The sequence below is a fragment of the Notechis scutatus genome, chromosome 5 (genome assembly GCF_049901735.1).
Source record: "Notechis scutatus isolate UNSWTSFEM ecotype Mainland chromosome 5, rNotScu1.2, whole genome shotgun sequence".
NCBI lineage: Eukaryota > Metazoa > Chordata > Lepidosauria > Squamata > Elapidae > Notechis > Notechis scutatus.
Genome location: NC_142013.1, coordinates 103,545,924 through 103,564,818, shown reverse-complemented (window position 1 = coordinate 103,564,818; position 18,895 = coordinate 103,545,924). Strand labels below are relative to the sequence as shown.

The 18,895-nt window shown below is 41.8% G+C and overlaps 1 protein-coding gene across 1 annotated transcript in view; it reads right to left on the bottom strand.

Annotated features, from left to right (window-relative positions):
• Window positions 1–630: 630 nt before the first annotated feature.
• Window positions 631–18,895, bottom strand: part of KLF12 (KLF transcription factor 12) — a 233,940-nt gene continuing 215,675 nt past the window's right edge. The window contains exon 7 of the mRNA XM_087967505.1: window positions 631–1,512. Within this exon, the coding sequence (XP_087823631.1) occupies window positions 1,331–1,512 (182 nt within the window). The 3' untranslated portion in view covers window positions 631–1,330. The remainder of the gene's footprint in view (window positions 1,513–18,895) is intronic.

Below are 18,895 nucleotides of genomic sequence, written 5' to 3'. Positions count from 1 at the left end.
ACACTAATATCAGGGCAAGAGTTGCACTAATTTCTTCACATGATGGAATAGAATCATTAAAGAAAGGATGCTGAAGGAGGGACAAAATGAAAAGCGAAGGGCAAACATTACAATACTTTTTAAATTGTTTAGAATAGTTGAGTTGTCCCCCAGCGAGTTGGTTGTGGCGAGTCATCCCATTCTGCTCAAGGATCCACTCCCATATAATGGAAGGTTTATCATGCCAATGCATGGACAGGGCTAATCAATGGCGTTGCTTCTCCTGTGCAGTTGTTAATCAACTACAGAGCAACCCAAGAGTAAGAGATGGCTGGTTGAAAATCTGTTACTTTCAGGGAAATATGCTGAGAACTGATACATTGGTTTAGAAAGGATGGCATCAGTTTTGGTTCTATTATGTGTCCAAGTCTGGTTTTAATGAACTCTTTCTATTATAGGGTAAGCAAATGGATATAAAACGGGGAATTTCATACCGAAATATTACGGATGCCAGTTTTACAGATTCCAGCAAAAAAACAGAAAAGAAAAAGATTTAGGAAGTTTTAGAAGAATTAATGGCCTCTAAAGTCCAGCATAACAAGAAAGAGGTAAATATGTACAAATACCACCATCTTTATTGCATAAGTGTGCTGAGAATTTTTTTTTTTCACTTCAAAGAGCTTAATTTAAAAAAAAAAAATCTCCCTCCTCTTTCCAGTCTGTTCAGCTGGCTTAGGAAATTGTTGGGCAGGATGATATTCTGCAGTGTTTTAAACAGAGGGGGGGAAATGAATAATGACAACAACAGCAACAACCAAATAAAAAATAAAAAATAAGAAGCAGCAGCAGCAGCAAACAGAGAGAAAGCTCTTGAGGACTTGTTCTTTTCTATAGTTTAGGACATCCAGTCTTCGAAATAGCAGAAATTCTTCAGGAGAAAAAAAAGTGGGATGGTTGAGAGAAAATAAAAATAAAATACAAGCCATAAATACTTTTGAAAACGACGCGGGTTAGAAAATAATGCCCAATCTTGATGCACTTCGGCTTTTATCCTCAGCAAACAGGTGATGCCTTGGGCCTCTGCTGGACAGCCTGCTTAAGGTGGGAGGAAAGATTGTAGCATTCTCGTTCCTGCTTCTTTGTGAATATGGGACAACACCAAATGCTCCTTTTGTGCTAACACCATCAAAACAGGATTCAGTCCTGCTGAATGCACTGTAGTTAAAAGAGACCCAGCTCTTGAAATTTCATAGGTATATATATATATTTCATAGGTATATATACCTATGAATAGCTATATATACCTATGAATATATATACTCATATATATATAGACAAGGTAGCATTTTTTTCAGACCAACATGTGCCTTCGGCGGTGCAATGCCAAATGATCTGAACGGGAAAAACTTCGGTCACAGTCCGCACACTTGAACGGCTTCACTCCTGTGTGTTTGCGGTAGTGCCTTGTGAGTTCATCTGAGCGAGCAAATTTCCATGTGCATCCTTCCCAGGTACATTTGTACGGTTTCTCTCCTAGGGGAGGGAGCAAAAGAGAAAGAGGGATTCATTATTGGACTCAGAGCGGGCGGTAGGTGATATCCTGAAAATGCAAAAATGCAAGTGTGCATAGAGTTTAGTTCAGAGGTGGTTATTCAGCAGGTTCTGGACCAGTTCTGGAGAACCAGCAGTAGAAATTTTGAGTAGTTCAGGGAACCGGCAAATACCACCTCTGACTGGCCCCACCCCTATCTATTCTCTGCCTCCCAAGTCCCAATTGATCAGCTGTGTCTTCTTTGGTTTCCCTGCACAGGAGAACGGAGTTAGAAAGCAGATTAGTGGGGTGGGGAGATTTTACAGTATCCTTCCCCTGCCACGCCTACCAAGCCACACCACTGCCACCAAGCCATGCCCACAGAACCAGTAGTAAAAAAAATTGAATCCCACCACTGGTTTAGAGACTTATATGACCAGTGATCTAATGAGCTGGGTCAGAGCAGCTGTGATAAGAACATCAAAGCAATAAAGACCAACGTTCAACTCTCCCCGAACTCATAGCATGCTAAAACAGCACTCCCAAACTTCTTAAAAAAAACCCCATGATTGCTGGGTTCCAGCCTCAACCTGTCCCAATGGAAAGGTCAAGTTTTCCCTGTCCAGTTATCTCTCACTGAAGGGCGGAGTGCTCATCTCTATTTCTTAGCCAAGCGAGCCAGTGTTGTCCAAAGACATTTTCCATGGTCATGTGGCCAGCATGGCTATGCTCCAAAGGCTCATGGAATACTATTACCTTCCCACCAAAGTGGTACCTATTTATCTGCTTGCATTTGCATGCTTTCAAACTGCTAGGTTGGCAGGAGCTGGGGCAAATAATGAGAGTTCACCTCGGGGTGAGCTTCAAAAATTTCAGCAACTGGTTCTCTGCCCAGTAGCCTAGTCGGCCTCCTGCACCATGGTAGGGAGGTGATGTTTTCATCTTTCCAGAGGGCAAAAATGGCTTCCCCGGCCTTTGGAGGTGCTCCAGAGGCTGGAAACAGGCCCGTATCAGGCCTTCTGGAACTTCTGGGAGGCCCAATTTTCACCCTCCCTGAGACTCTGTGTGGGCCCTGTACTCACCTGGTATCCAAAACGGGCCACATGGGGACTCCTGGGAAGGGCGGGGTGGGGTGTGCAGGGCAGGGCCAGCCACGAATGGGATTTACTGGTTCACCGAACTGTGCAGAATCTTAGCTAGACGATTGCCCAAACCCGTGTGAACCCATAGCAGCCCACCCCTGGCTCGCCTGTTGCAAGGTGCTTGGGTCTTGAACTTAGGCTATCAGCTTTCCACCTGACAAGCTCTTTGTCTTTAACCACTGAACCATTACACCACAAACACACACCAGTCACAACACTTGGAGGTCATTGTTCAACAACCTTCCAAATTTGGATTTACATTGCTATGACTCTGCTGTTGAGGTCAAAACCAATCGCAATTGTGAACTGGCTCCAAGGGAGATCTGGCATAGATTCCACCTATGTAGTACCATCCAATGTTGGAAAAGTACTGCAAGAGATCCATCACAATGGAAACACAACTGTAAATTGGCTAAGCCCAGCAGCTTTGATCACTGAACCTGTTGACTGGGAGGGTGAGATTTGCCAGCTAATTGCATCTTGGGATTCTGAACTGGGTAAGACAGGGAGGGCGAGATTCCCATATCCTCAGAAAAGTGTCTTTTTTTGAAGTATTCCCAGAGCTGGCCCTTGCTCTTCTTCCGAGAACACTCTTTTCCTCTTTCTTGTGATTCCCATTTGAAAGCCAACAAAAGCTGGACTGACAATCATGGAATAAGCCAGATTTCCTCAAAATTCCAAGTATAATAAGCAAGATTATGGGCTGGGATTTCTATCATTAGCATCGCACAACTGTCTGACAGGGAAATAAGACAGTTGCTTCCGAGAACACCAGTTTGAGTGATGAGATGCTGGATTGAAATGACCACAATACATTAATAGTAGCAACAGCGTGGGCTGCAGCCCTGCCATGGAGAGCTTCTCCTTTCTGATAGCCAAAAAAGGACACATGGTTGGAATATTTTAATTTGTATCTGGAGGTCCACGGCACAGGGTGCAAGGATTTGGCAGCTGGAAGAAGGATAGCTCTAAACTCCATGACAGATGGCAAGCTCTTTTTGACATGTACTATGACATACCCTCACCACAAACAGCTGGCCAGCTATGCCAGACAAATGAATCAGGATTTCATATGACTCGGCAGAAGGTCCTTGTGGGATCTTTAGAGACAAGATAACCTAGGAAGGAGCCATGCAAATCAAGAGAGAAATATAAATACTAAGGTCAGGATGGGGGTTTGCAGGAGTTCAGGAGAACCCCTAGCTAAGATTCTGTGCGTTTCGGAGAACCCCCAAATCCTCCCCATCCACCAGCCTGGTTTCCTGCCTCCAGAGGCCCTCTGGAGCCCAGGGAAGCTGTATTCGCCCTCCCGGAGGCTCGAGCAAAACCCCCCGAGTCCAGGGAAAGCACAAATGCCACCCCACCCCCCAGCGTGGTGCAGGAGGCCGACTAGGCCACTCCCACCATGGCCACATCCACCCAGCAACCAGGCAGAGAACCCTTTGCTAAAATTTTTGAAGCCCACCCCTGACTATGGTGTCAGTAGCCCGAGTATTTAGACTAAAATGATCAAATATGTTCAGTACGTATCATTTAATCTGACACTCCTGGTGATTCCTTGACCACATCAATATAGGTTTCATATCAATAATATTGGGGTGTCTTGCTGGGATGGTTTTTTGACTTTCCTGGAGTTTCCAACCAAGCCTTACCAGGACTCTTTGCTGTCTTTGCTTAGCTGGTGAGCCCCACAAGGTTAGTCAGATAGGTAGTAGCGCTATCTAATCCATCATATGTTTAATGGAAAGAACTAGTAAAGACTGACTTCTTCACATGTTTCTTCCTGTGCATTTGTCCTTAGCCCAACTTGATCAGATGAAGGCAGTTCTTGCTTCAGTTTCTCTTTTCCAACAGGGACTAGTGAAAAAGCCCACCAACTACAATAAGAACAACCCTTCCTGGTGGTTGTTCTCTAGGAAGTTGTATTCATTTAGATTCTGCCTCTGTGAATTTAATTTTCCGTTGTTTTATTACTACAGTTATTCTCTATGGACACACCTCACACCTGTCTACGAGTCTGTTTAAGTGTTGTTTGAAAGAGATTCCGAATGCAAATCCTGAATTAGAGGAAGAAACATGTCTTATCGGTCCCTACATCCTTGCCTATCAGATCCACTGAGGGAGTCCGTACACAAGGCATGTAAAAACTTGTAAGGTTGTTGTAACAGAGTTACCTTACGCTGGAGGTTCATCTGAACCCAAGTGGAAGTTCAGGGATTATACAATCTAGAGTTTATGAGAAATTCAGATTTACAATAAATGGATAGAGAACCTGGTCTTTGAAATTGCCGGGATCTTTAGCCATCTTTGCCACATATGAATTTCTTTCAGTACAGATGGCCTTCTCTTCCTTATATCAGAAATGTTGACAATTTAATGAAGAAAAAAATAGGGCTAATGCTAACAGCAATAACACTCAGACTTATATACCACTTCACAGTGCTTTACAGCCCTCTCTAAGTGGTTTACAGAGTCAACATATTACCCCCAACATACTAGGTCCTCATTTTACTGGCCTGAGTCATCCTCGAACTAGTCAGAATTGAACTTCTGGCTGTGGGCAGTTACATAGCAATGATGCATTCTAACCACTGCGCTACCATGGCTCTTGTTATGTACAAGGTTAAACTGACTTTGGCTTATGGAATAGATTTTTAAACTTTGTATAACAATTTAGTTTAATATCTTAGGGTTGGGTATGGACTAGCCCAGGGGTCTTCAAACTTGACAGCTTTAAGACTTGTATACTTCAACTCCCAGAATTCCTCCTCCAGTCATGTTAGCTCAGGAATTCTGGGAGTTGAAGTCCACAAGGCTTAAACTTGCCAAGTTTGAAGACCCTAGGACTAGTCTAAGCCTTAATGGATTCCTTCCTACCCTTGTCTAGCAAGTCTGTCTTTTAGGCTCAAAAGGGGGAAGGCATCAGAAACCAGAAAGTGATGAGTTGGAGAACAAAGAAATGATGAAATAAAATATATGCAATTCATGATTGCCCAACACTATTTCAAAAGAACAATGTCTATGAAGATTCTCAATCCTCCAGGTCATGGTTGCTCCAAATGTGCTTTTCCAAAAGGCAACTGGATTTTCTTGGAAAACATTTTTCTTATAAAACATTTCGCTTTTCATCCAAGAAGCTTCTCCAGTTCTGACTGAATGGTGGAGAAGGACTTATATTTCTTGTGGTTATCCAATGGTTAGCACAGATAAACCCCCAAGTGGCCTCAACAATTATCACAGAGATAATGACTGACCTTCAGAGTATTAACAACTAGATCAGTGGCCCCCGACCTTTTTTGAACCAGGGACCGGTTTCACAATTATTTATTCTTCCACGGACCGGTATCTGAGTAACGCGAGACTCCACCGCCATCGGGACGGCTCTTCGTTCAAGCCGCCCCCGACGAAACTAAGGCGTGAGCACCCAAACGCCGCTTTCCAACTGAAAACCGGAAGCACTTTCCAACTGAAAACCCGGAAGCAACCGAAAATCCGAAGCGCCGTCGAAACAAGATGGCGGCGCCCAAGCTTTGCGGCCCGGTAAAAAATGATCCACGGACGGTGGTTGGGGACCCCTGAACTAGATTACCGCAAGGAATATAAATCCTTCCATTCCCTACCATTCAATCAGAACTGAAGAAGTTTCTTGGATGAGAAGTGAAACGTTTTTCAGAGAAAAGAAAACAAAGAAAGCCCAGCTGCCTTTTGAAAAAGCACCTTTGGTTCAATTCAATAGGAAGCTTTGAGAGCACTCTTGCAATAAGACATGGCATAACCTTTTGCCCCCAAGGAGAATTAACACTGAATTTTAATAAAAAAAAATATGCTATGTTTAAGGCCAGGGTAGGTCCTCTGCCTCACCTTCAGTTTCTTCCCTCTATTATCATGGCCACAATCCAAAACAGGATTTATATTTTCATCACATGGAATATGGAATGCTTAATTCTGTGCTGGATTGTGAGTCATATGTTTACATGCTCAAGAATCGGTTTTCCCTAGTAAATTCTTGGCTTTTCCTGCCAGAACAATCCGTTTCTTTTTTTTTTTCTTCCTCCTTTGCTACTAGTGGAGTAAGTGCCCTGTGGGCAGAAAGAAAGAGTATAAACAAAAAAAGAAAAAAACAACACAAATAATAAAGTAATATAAAAGTGGCAGTAGTAGAATCCTTCCAAGCTACTGGTCATTTGTTTAATGGATTAACTGCTATTTTTTTTTTAATTGGTGGTCATAATTTTGTATTGATTTCGTCCTGTTTAATTTTTAATTTTGATTTTTAATTTTGAACGTTTAATTCTGTTAGCTGGTCAAAGTGCAGCAATATTTTATTTATTTATTTATTTATTTGATTTGCCAATTGTTTACAAGATAATAAGTATAAATGTATACATAGTTGTGAATACATGAAATGGGTACATATAAGAAAAATAAAAGAATAAGAGAAACAATAGGACAGGGACGGTAGGCACGTTGGTGCGCTTATGCACGCCCCCTACAGGCCTCTTAGGAAAGGGGTGAGGTCAATAGTAGACAGTCTAAGGTTAAAGTTTTTGGGGTTTGGGGAAGAAACTACAGAGTCGGGTAGAGTATTCCAGACATTGACCACTCTATTGCTGAAGTCGTATTTCCTGCAATCAAGTTTGGTGCGATTTACTTTGAGTTTGTATCTATTGTGTGCTCTTGTGTTGTTATGGTTGAAGCTGAAGTATTCATTGACAGGTAGGACATTGCAATGTATGATTTTATATACCATGCTTAAGTCAGACCGAAGACGGCGTAATTCAAGGTTTTCTAGTTCTAGAATTTCAAGTCTGGTGGCATAAGGTATTCTACAACAAGTAGAGGAGTGGAGAACTCTTCTTGTGAAATATTTCTGGACTTTCTCAATTGTGCTAATATCAGATACATAATGTGGGTTCCAGACTGATGAACTGTATTCAAGTATTGGTCTAGCGAATGTTTTGTATGCTCTGGTTAGTAGTGTGATATTACCAGAGAAAAAGCTACGTAGGATTAGGTTAACAACTCTTAATGCCTTTTTGGCTATGTAGTTGCAGTGGGCTCTAGCACTTAGATCATTAGAGGTGAGTATTCCAAGGTCCTTTACAGAGCATGGGTCATCAACAAGATCTTGACTATTCAGCTTGTATTTTATTTTCTGATTTTTTTTATATATGGAGGTTTCTCTGTTGAGTCATTTATTAAATCCACGGCCTCCCAAGATATTTGCTGATGTCTGCCCTATCACATGACCCCCTTCAAAGGAAGGCATTAGTCATAACACGGAGCCTTTTCATCTGAGGTCCCTGCCCACTGGATGACTGTTACAAATACACCCAAGTTTGAATCCAGGTCAAAATCTCTTCCATATTAGAGGGGATGTACCTTTACTCATGTCCTCTGGTATGCCAAACCATTTTGGTATTAACAAAAAAGACAAAAGTAATTGGGAATCACTGGGTTGGTGGCCCATTGCATTAGAGGACTCAATTATTCTCCTTTTTTATGACCCTGTAATCCCTATTCAGAGTAGAGTTGGGGTGACTGGATGGAGCTGAGCATTTACTGGCTGGATACCCTTCCTAATGCCTATGAGGAGTTCACAGCAGATATATATTTTTGTACCCTAAGAGAGAAACATCTGCTGCTATCTAAGAACTCTCAGTCTTCCTACTGGGAAGCCATTGTCTTCACCACTAGGCTACCATGCCACTCTAGCATAAGAGGGTCCAATGTCTGCCCTTTAATATTGGCCACATTGCCCGAACTACGCTGTTCTGGGTTAGTAAAGGTGAAGGTGCAGTAAGCGCAGGGCTCAGCAGCCAGAGCATAAACTATAATAAGCCATAATTTGTAGGTTCGATTCTAACTCAGTGAAGATCTTAGTCATTTTGGCAGCTATTTTTAATATAAATATTTAATATTTCCTTCAAACCACCACCAAACATGCCCACATACTGAACTCCCATTAATTGCTGTTGTTAAGTGAAGTTCACCACACCCATTTTCTTCACAGAGCCTAAGACAGCAGGATCAAACTTGGAACATGACCTTGGGTCTTAACGAAATTTAATTAAGGTGCGCAGCCAACTCAACGCACCGCATGAAATCCAAAAGGCGAATCTTTCAAGCCCTATGCTTGGCGAGCGGGTGCTCTCTTGAAACGCTTATAGCTATGCAGGTGACTAACTGCATTCTGGGTCATGCCCCAAATTCACTCCACTTGGACCACAAAGAGCAAATAAAACCATGATTTAGGGCATGTCTACGCAGGACTGGAGACTCTGGGTATCTCTGGAGGGGGAATAACAAACGAAGCAGCTGCTATTGTTGCTGTTTCTTCCTTCACAGCTGAGGAGGACCACAACGCTGAGGTTTTGCTGATCAACAGCTAACACAACACAGCTCTTTCCTGTCATAATACCATAATAGTATAGAGAAGCCTGGGATATGTAGGGAAACCAATATCACCTCGGACTAGAAGGATGAAGCTTTTTGTGACATGATAAGGTGTGAGGATGGAGACCTTTCCTCAGTGTTTCAACAGGACACTTTTTTCTTCCCTTGGCAGCAGAGGTGGTATTCAGCTGGTTTGGACCGGTTCTGGTGTACCGGTAGCAAACATTTTGACTGGTTCAGAGAACTGGCAAATACCACCTCTGGCTGGCCCTGCCCAACTGCCGCCGTCGTTATCTCTCCTATATTTCCTTGTTTTTTTACCTCAGCTGATTCGCACAGCAGAGTGGATTGCCATGCCTCAGCTGAGTTTAAAAAATACTTCAGGCAGCTGTCCAGCCTGAACAGAGCTCCGTATTTGTGCTCCACGCACGTGCGTGAAACTCAGCTGGTTCACACCATTGCCGCACCTCAGCTGATCTTAAAAACACTCCAGGCAGCTCACCAGGTTGACAGAGCTCTCTATTTGTGCTGTGCGCGTGTGAAACTTAACTGATTCACGCTATTGCCGCATCTCACAGAACCGGTAGGGAAAAATTTGGAAACCCACCACTGCTTGGCAGGAAATGGGAGAGGAGTTCTTTCCCCATTCTGACTGACCTGATTTCAAACTGGTCAGTACTGGGCTGACTGGGCAAAACATAGCATTTCTTTTGAGCTTCTGAATGTTTCCATTCAGGACGAATGAGCCCCTTATGAAAGAGATACCCAGAACTCTGCGGCAGAAAGCTGGTGTTGTGACTGCAGATGTGCTGATGGTTATTTATGCACAGGCCAATACTGACCATCCTTTCTTGACATCCCAAGTCACATAGGTTCCATATCGCAGTGCCTGGGATGGGAGTTCCCATGTTCCCATGTTCTATGCATTCTGCTTGTTAAAAACAAAGGTGTGGGTAAATAGATCTTATGAAGGGGTCTGTTTTACAGGTGCAAAATATCTGAAAACTCATATATTGAAAAAAAAATTCCACACAGCAAAAACATGGGCACACTTCTGTTGGTATGAAGCTACATTTTACAGGAGGGAGGAGAAGGTGGAGTGGTGACACTCCACTTTTTAGCTGGGGAATAGAATAGAATAGAATAGAATAGAATAGAATAGAATAGAATAGAATAGAATAGAATTATTTATTGGCCAGGTGTGATTGGACACACAAGGAATTTGTCTTGGTGCAAGTGCTCTCACTGTACATAAAAGAAAAGATACATTCGTCAAGTCGAGAATCATAAGGTACAACACTACAAAGTTCTGGGGAACTGAATCTTAGGAGATCTCTTTTAAGACTGAAGGAGGTCCTTGATGCTCTCTGAGTTTGGTTATTTTCTTGCAGACTTTTCATCATCCAAACTAGGTAATACAACCAGTGCTTTTAAGACTTCATTTAAACAAGTACAAAAGTCTTCAGGTGAAGCTCATTATGACACAAAAGTGTGATGCAACCTTCTTCCAGGATACAGTTTTTCAACCAGTTTAGCCCAAACGCCTGGAATTTGCAGGTGGTTCCCCATCCAAGGATTAACCATGTAATGCCCTGCTTAGCTTCTGGGATCAGCCACAGTCAACTAAGTCCCACAGATGCCAAGCTAATTAGAGGGCTTACTGTATAGTTTTCTTCCCTTTTCTATTTTGAAATGGCTATGAGTGTTTAATTATGATAGTCAACATAAGACCTGGAACCCACAAAAAGGGGGTTATGGGTCACCTATAACCCCAGGAACACTAGGTTTTCCATTCTGTTAGATGACAAGGGTTCACACTATTTTAATGGAGCACCCAGATCTTATGAAAAAAGTGGGTTTGGAGTTGCACTGCTTCTAGGAATAAATTAATGGCTTAATAAACCTCACCTCCACTTGAACACATGAGTTGCATCAAATGCCTCTTAAATTACATCAGTTTCATTACTTCATTTCTCAAAAGTCCTTGATTCAGCAAACTTGGACTATGCAAATACGGGGGATGAATGGGCTGGGTTCTCCTAGCTATTTGCAGAAATTACTGATTTGGAGCCACTTAGTACCACAGGAACAACACAACATGCAAATAAATTGTCTTTAGTACACAGGTATATATTAAGCAAGCCCTGGGAACATTGTGTTCTAAGAACAGGACGGTGCCTTCATCATCCAGCATTGTTGAACGTGGGGCAAAAACCCAGAAACTGCAACAATGACTTATTTTCCTTGTTCTTTCATTGACTCATAAGAACTCTGAGCAAGTTATGAAATGATATGTAATAAATCAGAAAAGTAAAGGAAGAATTCTCTATTCTATACTCCTGTTGGGAAAAGAGTCACTTATACCTTCAGGGCCAATTCTCTTTCCACCATATCTGAACTTGGCCATAGATCCACCCAAACTGTGGTCGAAATGTGGGAGGAAACAGTATTCGCAGGAAGAATTCACTTATTCCTGGAATTTTTGTCTTGAATTTGGGCAATTCTGTGTCAAGTGAATCTACCAGTAGGCTTTGAAGTCCCATCCATGCCAAGGTGCTTTGTCTTAAGCAGGTATAAGAGCCATGGTGGCGTAATGGTTAGAATGCAGTATTGCAGGCAAACTCTGCCCACAGTCTGGAGTTCGATCCTGACTGGCTCAAGGTTGACTCAGCCTCCCATCCTTCTGAGGTCGGTAAAATAATGACTGAGTTTGTTAGAGGCAATATGCTGACTCTGTAAACCGTTTAGAGAGGGCCCTATGAAGTGTATATGAATCTCAGTGCTATTGCTAGTGGCCATCCTTGCTATGACTTGATTGAAATTCAGTTGATCATTTTTAAGGTTATTAGACTGGGTTGTTACTGGCAATTCATTCTTTTCAAACTCCGGCTGTTCTGCAGTCTGAGGCTTGCGGATTTTAATGTTGTGTTCTACTTCATGTATTGGACCACAATTTGAAGTACATGCAGTCCTTGAGTTATGGCCACAATTGAGCCAAACATTTTATGTTGCTGAGTGAAACATTTGTGAAGTGCGTTTTGCCCCATTTTACGACTTTTCTCACCCCATTTGTTAAGTGAATCACCACATTTGTTAAGTGAATCTGGCTTCCCCTTGGACTTTGCTTTGTTAGATGGTCACAGAAGGGGATTGCATAACCCCGGGACACTGCAACTGTCGCAAGTACATGCCAGTTGCCAAGCGTCTGAATTTTGATCTCGTTGACTATGGGGAAGCTGCAATGGTTGTAAGTGGTCATCAGTCCCTTTTTTCAGTGCCTTTGTAACTTTGAACGGTCACTAAATGAACTGTTGTAAGTTAAGGACTATTTGTAAAAGTTGCCCAGAGGCCTCACAAAATCCCCTCGCCATCTCTAAACTGCAAACTTACAGCATTTTGTAGCAATTTTATTCTGAGAATGGCAGTTTGGAGAAGCAGCTGAGAAATTATGTTGGAGACCCCCAACCTCAGGACTATATTTCGCATTTCCTATGCACAGAAGGAGTAGCAATAGCAATTGCACTTAGACTTATAGACTGCTTCACAGTGCTTTACAGCCCCCTCTCAGCGGTTTTACACAGTCAGCCTATTGCCCCCAACAATCTGGGTCCTCAATTTACCAACCTTGGAAGGATGGAAGGCTGAGTCAACCTTGAGCCGGTCATGATCAAACTGCTGCCTATGGGCAGAGTCAGCCTGCAATACTATATTTTAACCACTGTGCCACTATAGCTTGCTTGCTTGCTTGCTTGCTTGCTTGCTTGCTTGCTTGCTTCCTTCCTTCCTTCCTTCCTTCCTTCCTTCCTTCCTTCCTTCCTTCACAATAGCACTTAAACTTATATGCCACTTTACAGCCCCCTCTAAGCGGTTTTACACAGTCAGCCTATTGCTCCCAACAATCTGGGTCCTCATTTTACCAACCTCGGAAGGATGGAAGGCTGAGTCAACCTTGAGCCTGGTGGGATTCGAATTGCCAAATTGCAGGCAGCCAGCAGTCAGCAGAAGTAGCCTGCAGTACTGCACTCTGACCACTGCGCCACCGTGGCTCATAATCATCTAATCACCGTAGCTGCTAAATCATCTAAAACTGAGAGTAAAGATAAAGTTAGCCAGTGCGATTATAGATACTTTCCTCCTTCTTTTTGCTTCCCAGACCCTCCTGTTTAATACAAGTAGTCCTCAAATTGCAACAGTTTGTTTAGTGACCGTTCAAAATCCCAATGGCCCTGAAAAAAGTGATTTTATGACCGTTTGTCACATAACCATTGCAGCATCTCCATGGTCATGTAATTTACATTGAGATGCTTGACAACTGGTTCACATTTATGATGGTCACAGCATCCCGGGGTTGCATGATTCCCTTTTGTGACCTTCGGACAAACAAAGTCTGTGGGGAAAGTTCACTTAGCAACCGTGTTACTCACTTAACAACGGCGGCAATTACCTTAGCCACTGTGGCGAGAAAAGTCATAAGATGGGGCAAAATGCACTGAACACATGTCTCATTGAACAACGGCATACATTTTGGGCTCCATTGTGGGTCGTAAGTCAAGAAGTAGCTGTGTACCTGTTTTTGAAATTGTAAGTTGGCTCGCTCGTCTGCAAGACCAGGTACAATTCGTCAGATTTGTCTTGCTTGAGAAAGAAGAAGAAAGGGAAAAAAAAAACCCACACAGAAGACAAAATGGTAATGAATCAACTTCCGCCTCTGTCTGCAAGTTGATGCAAAGTCCTCAGATTATACTGCAATATTTATTCAATCCTACGTGCTCCACAGTTGATTGTAAATACAGAGTTGCCAAGCTGGTTACCTGTACAGGTATTCGGTTGCAGCCCTGTTTCTCAGGTTGAATCTCTCTAATTCTACATTATGCCCTGCCGTCCTTTCCAGAGACTCTGCTATTGAGAAAGTCTGGAGGGTTTGAATATATAAAGAAGATTACCTGGAAAGCTACTTGGGTTGATCTAATTGCTCTCAAGACAAGGATGCATTAATGTTTTAGCCAATCCGAATGGCTTCCTTTCCGGGATGGTTATGAGATAGAAAGCCTTGATCGAAAGTTAATTTTTTACCACGCCAGTCACCCAAGGAACAAGCTAAACACAAATGTTTGTTCTCCTCCCCAGGCATGAGAGAAATGATTGAGTCACGATGATGTCTTGAAAAAAGACAATAGCCAACGTCAAGTCTTCAATGTGGAAAGACACCTGCTTTTCATCTTAAAGCTCTTCTATAGAGTCCCAACCCTTTGTGTCAGATTTTCCAGGGAGCCCCAAAGGTGGTTTTTCAAGAAGCAACTGGACTTTCTGTTGTTTTTTTTCTTTGAAGACGTTTTGCTTCTCATCCAAGAAACTTTTTCAGCTCTGACTGGATGGTGGGAAATGGAAGGATTTATATTCCTTGCAAATCATTTGCATTCTTTTAATGAATCATTAAGGTCATCTGGAGGTTTATCTGTGTCTTCAGGGTCACCTGAGTAGTGCAAATGGTGTGGAGCCTTCTTGGAACTGTTGAAAGAAAGAAGGCTCCATACCGATTTGCATCACTCAGGTGATCCTGAGGACACAAATGAACCTCCAGGTAACCTTAAGGACTCACTAAAAGAATGCAAATGACCAGCTGTCTGCAAGCAGTATAAATTCATCCATTCCCCACCACCCAGTCAGTGCTGAAGAAGCTTCTTGGATGAGAAGCGAAACATCTTCAAATAAAAAAACCAGAAAATTCAGTTGCTTCTTGAAAAACCACCTTTGGGACTCCCTGGAAAATCTGACACGAAGGGTTGGGACTCTATAGAAGAGCAACCTAGAACTGAGGAGAAATTTCCTGACAGCTAGAACATTTAATCAGTGGAACAACTTGCAGTTCCAACACTGGAAGTTTTTTAAGAAGAGACTGAATAATCACCTGTCGAAGTGGTGTAGGGTTTCTTGTCTAAGAAGGGGGTTGGACTAGAAGACCTCAAAGATCCCTTCCAACTCTGTTATTCTATTCTATTCTATTCTATTCTATTCTATTCTATTCTATTCTATTCTATTCTATTCTATTCTATTCTATTCTATTCTATTCTATTCCATTCTTTTTCATTGTATTGTATTGTATTGTGTTCCATTCCATCTCGTTCTATTCTATTCTATTCTATTCTATTCTATTCTATTCTATTCTATTCTATTCTATTCTATTCCATTCCATTCCATTCCATTCCATTCCATTCCATTCCATTCTTTCTCATTCCATTCCATTCTTTCTCATTCCATTCCATTCCATTCCATTCTATTCTATTCTATTCTATTCTATTCTATTCTATTCTATTCTATTCTATTCTATCTCCATAGATATTTTCCAGGGAGCTTTGAGAAAAGGTGGGCTACCTCTTTTCTTCTGAAAAGGCCATTTCAGCAGGGGGAGATAGTCCTTTTTTGGGGGATATCTTTTGTATTTCTATGATACAACAATGGATTGGTATATTGACAATTTTGTGAGATAACTAAAAGCAATGTAAAAAGGTAATGATAATAAACTTGGGGACTGGGACCACTGGAGTTGTCTACTTGAGAGGAGCAACATAGCCCTAGGCTGAAAAATCCTGCACCTGATTCTATGGACTTGCACCTATCCAGACTGGCTCAACTGTGAGATCCTTGTTTTACCACCACTGCCTGTCTGGGACTGCTGGGAATTACAGTTCAACATCTGGTGAGCTGTAGATTCTCTACTTCCACTAGTCATGTCTACTTTGAAGTCAACCCTTCAGAGAAGATTCACTGGAGGCAAGGGTCATTGATAGTCTTGCAGTTGGATCTAAGTGAAAGGAAACTTCACAGATGCTCAATTGATGCCTTCTTAACACTCTTGCCTACCAAGTGATGACTGATACACCAAACATATTTTAGCATTTTCTCCTGCTTTATGCTAAGATGTTTAGTGTAAGTTGTACAAAGAGCAGTAACTTACACAGCATGGTATGCAAGCTTACCATCTCATTCAGTAGTAACATACATACATAATAACATAATTGGAAGGGACCTTGGAAGTCTTCTTGTCCAACTCTCCATGGACACTTACTTGCCCAAATTTGGGGCTACTTGTCGATGAAATTGCTGCTGAATTTGTGACATTCTGGCTTGAACATCTGCACATGTATAGTAATCTATATAGTAACTGAATAGTGGAATTTGAGACATATCGGTCAATTAAATATGCCTTTTACCCTAATTAAGGAGAAACTGTTGGATATCAGTCCTGGCACAAGTATCTTTAATGCTGCGCAATCAGTTCCATAAGAAGAGAAGAAATAGCTAATTTTTCATGATGTACCAAAAGGGAGCTGAAATATACATTAGGCACGGCTCCCACACAGCTGTGGAACCCAGTTTTCAATCTTGTTCTAGGAATGCTTGTGGGCTGCAGTTCTAGAAGTCAAGATATTATGCAATATTTTTGAGTGATCTTACTCTTTGAACATCCTGAAATCATCAGGATTCCTGTGTGCCACACACGCAGACATGAACATACACATATACGACTGTCCAAAAGCAACAGTCATAACTGCAAATCTTTGCCTTACAGCCCACAGAGTGCAGCTCAGGCTCTCAAAGGAACAAAACAGAAATCTTTCTCACTGGGCATAGAATAGAAATTAGCATAGCATAGCATAGCATAGCATAGCATAGCATAGCATAGCATAGCATAGCATAGCATAGCATAGCATAGCATAGCATAGCAGCTATTCTCCAAAGCACCTGAAGGCAGGACAAGAAGCAATGGGTGCAAAGTAATCAAAAAGAGAAGCAACTTAGAACTAAGGAGAAATTTCCTGACAGTTAGAACAATTAATCAGTGGAACAACTTGCCTCCAGAAGTTGTAAATGTCCCAACAACACTGGAAGTTTTAAAGAAGAGCTTGGATAACTATTTATCTGAAGTGGTGTAGGGTTTTATGTCTAAGCAGGGAGTTGGACTAGAAGACCTCCAAGGTCCCTTCCAACTCTGTTGTTCTATTCTATTCTATTCTATTCTATTCTATTCTATTCTATTCTATTCTGTTCTGTTCTATTCTATTCTATTCTATTCTATTCTATTCTATTCTATTCTATTCTATTCTATTCTATTCTATTCTATTCTATAATAAAGTAGAGTAGAGTAGAGTAGAGTAGAGTAGAGTAGAGTAGAGTAGAGTAGAATAGAATAGAATGGAATAGAATAGAATAGAACAGAAATTCTTTATTGGCCAAGTGTGATTGGAAACACACGCACAAGGGATTTGTCTCTGGTGCATAAGCTCTCGGTGTACATACAAGCAACAAGTGATAACCATAATCATAAAATACAATCATCATAAATCATAGCTACAACACACAGCGCCGGTCATAGGATACTAAACAATCAACATAAATCATAATAGGATACTAAATAGGAGTAATCCACATAAATCATGAGCTACAACAACGAAGTCATAGTCATAAGAATCTGAGGAAATAGGCAATAGACAGATGAGAGAATAATAAGTAATACAGCCCTACTAAGTGGCTTGACTTCCTACCTAGAGTGTTGTGGGAATTAGTAATTTAGCAGAGTGATACCATGGGGGGAAAAACTATCTTTGTGTCTGGTTGTTTTGGGGTGGTTGTTTTGGCATGCACATCATACCTACAAAGCAATAATTCCTCAAAAATGGTGTCTTATGAATTCCTGCACACTTCATGGCCCTATTTTCATATCTGCCCATTAATCCAAAGCTATCTTATTGAAAGAAATGGACCCTGATTGTCATAAGCTTGTTTCCTTCACATGACCACTGGGTCTTCCCAGTGGAAATGCCAGCAGAGTGAAAATCCCCTGGTCAACTGCATAGATCTTGGCTCATGCCTTTCACATCTTGTGTGAGCTGTATAACAGATAATCAGAGTTGGAAGGGACCTTGTAGGTCATCTAGTCCAACTCCCCGCCCAAGCGGGAGACCCTACACCATTTCTGACAAATGGCAGTCCAATCTTTAATTGAAAGTCTCAAGTGATGGGCTCACACAACTTCCGAGGGAAAGCTGTTCCATTGGTTAATTGTTAATTGTATAGTAAAGGCTTTCTGACACGGCGAATATATGTTTCACTGCCCTGTGGGCCAACATTCACTTTCTTTCATTTCCAGAAATTGACTGGGAATATGTCCTTCCAGAACACCATAGCCTTAAGCCAACTATGTTAGCTAAGGAGACAAGCAAACAAGAAATTAATTTCTGATCACCAATTTCTTATTTGCCAATTGGTGAGCAAGGGCTGTGGTGGAAACACTTTTGTATTGTTTTTATTAAAAGCTTAAAGTTTTCCCCTGTCCAGTTGTGATTGACTACAGGAGAAGTGGTCATCTCCAATTCTCAATTTAGGAAGCCTGAACTGCATAAGAGACACATCCGTCTTCATATGGCCAGCATGAAAATACGGAATAGTGTTAAACTTCCCACTGAAATGGTATCTATTTATCTACTTGCATTTGCATGCTTTTGATCTGATAGGTTTGCAGGAGCTGGGGCAAGAGATGGGAGCTCATCCCATCATGTGGCACTCAGTTCTCGAACAGATGGCAGATGGCTTCTTTAATCACTGAGCTAACACACACACCCCTCTCTTCTTTATTATGAATTCTTATTTTCTGGAATTCTAATTTTTCTCCTGTGATGTCAGCCAACTCTGTGCCAACCCGGATTGAACTCCACATGGCTAATTTGTGGAAAATAATGTTCTAATGTATGGGTGTCAAACTCAATTTTATTGAGGGCCACATCAGGGTTGTGTTTGACCTCAGGCTGGGGTGGGTGTGGCCAGAGGGAGCATGGCCAGCATTACATCA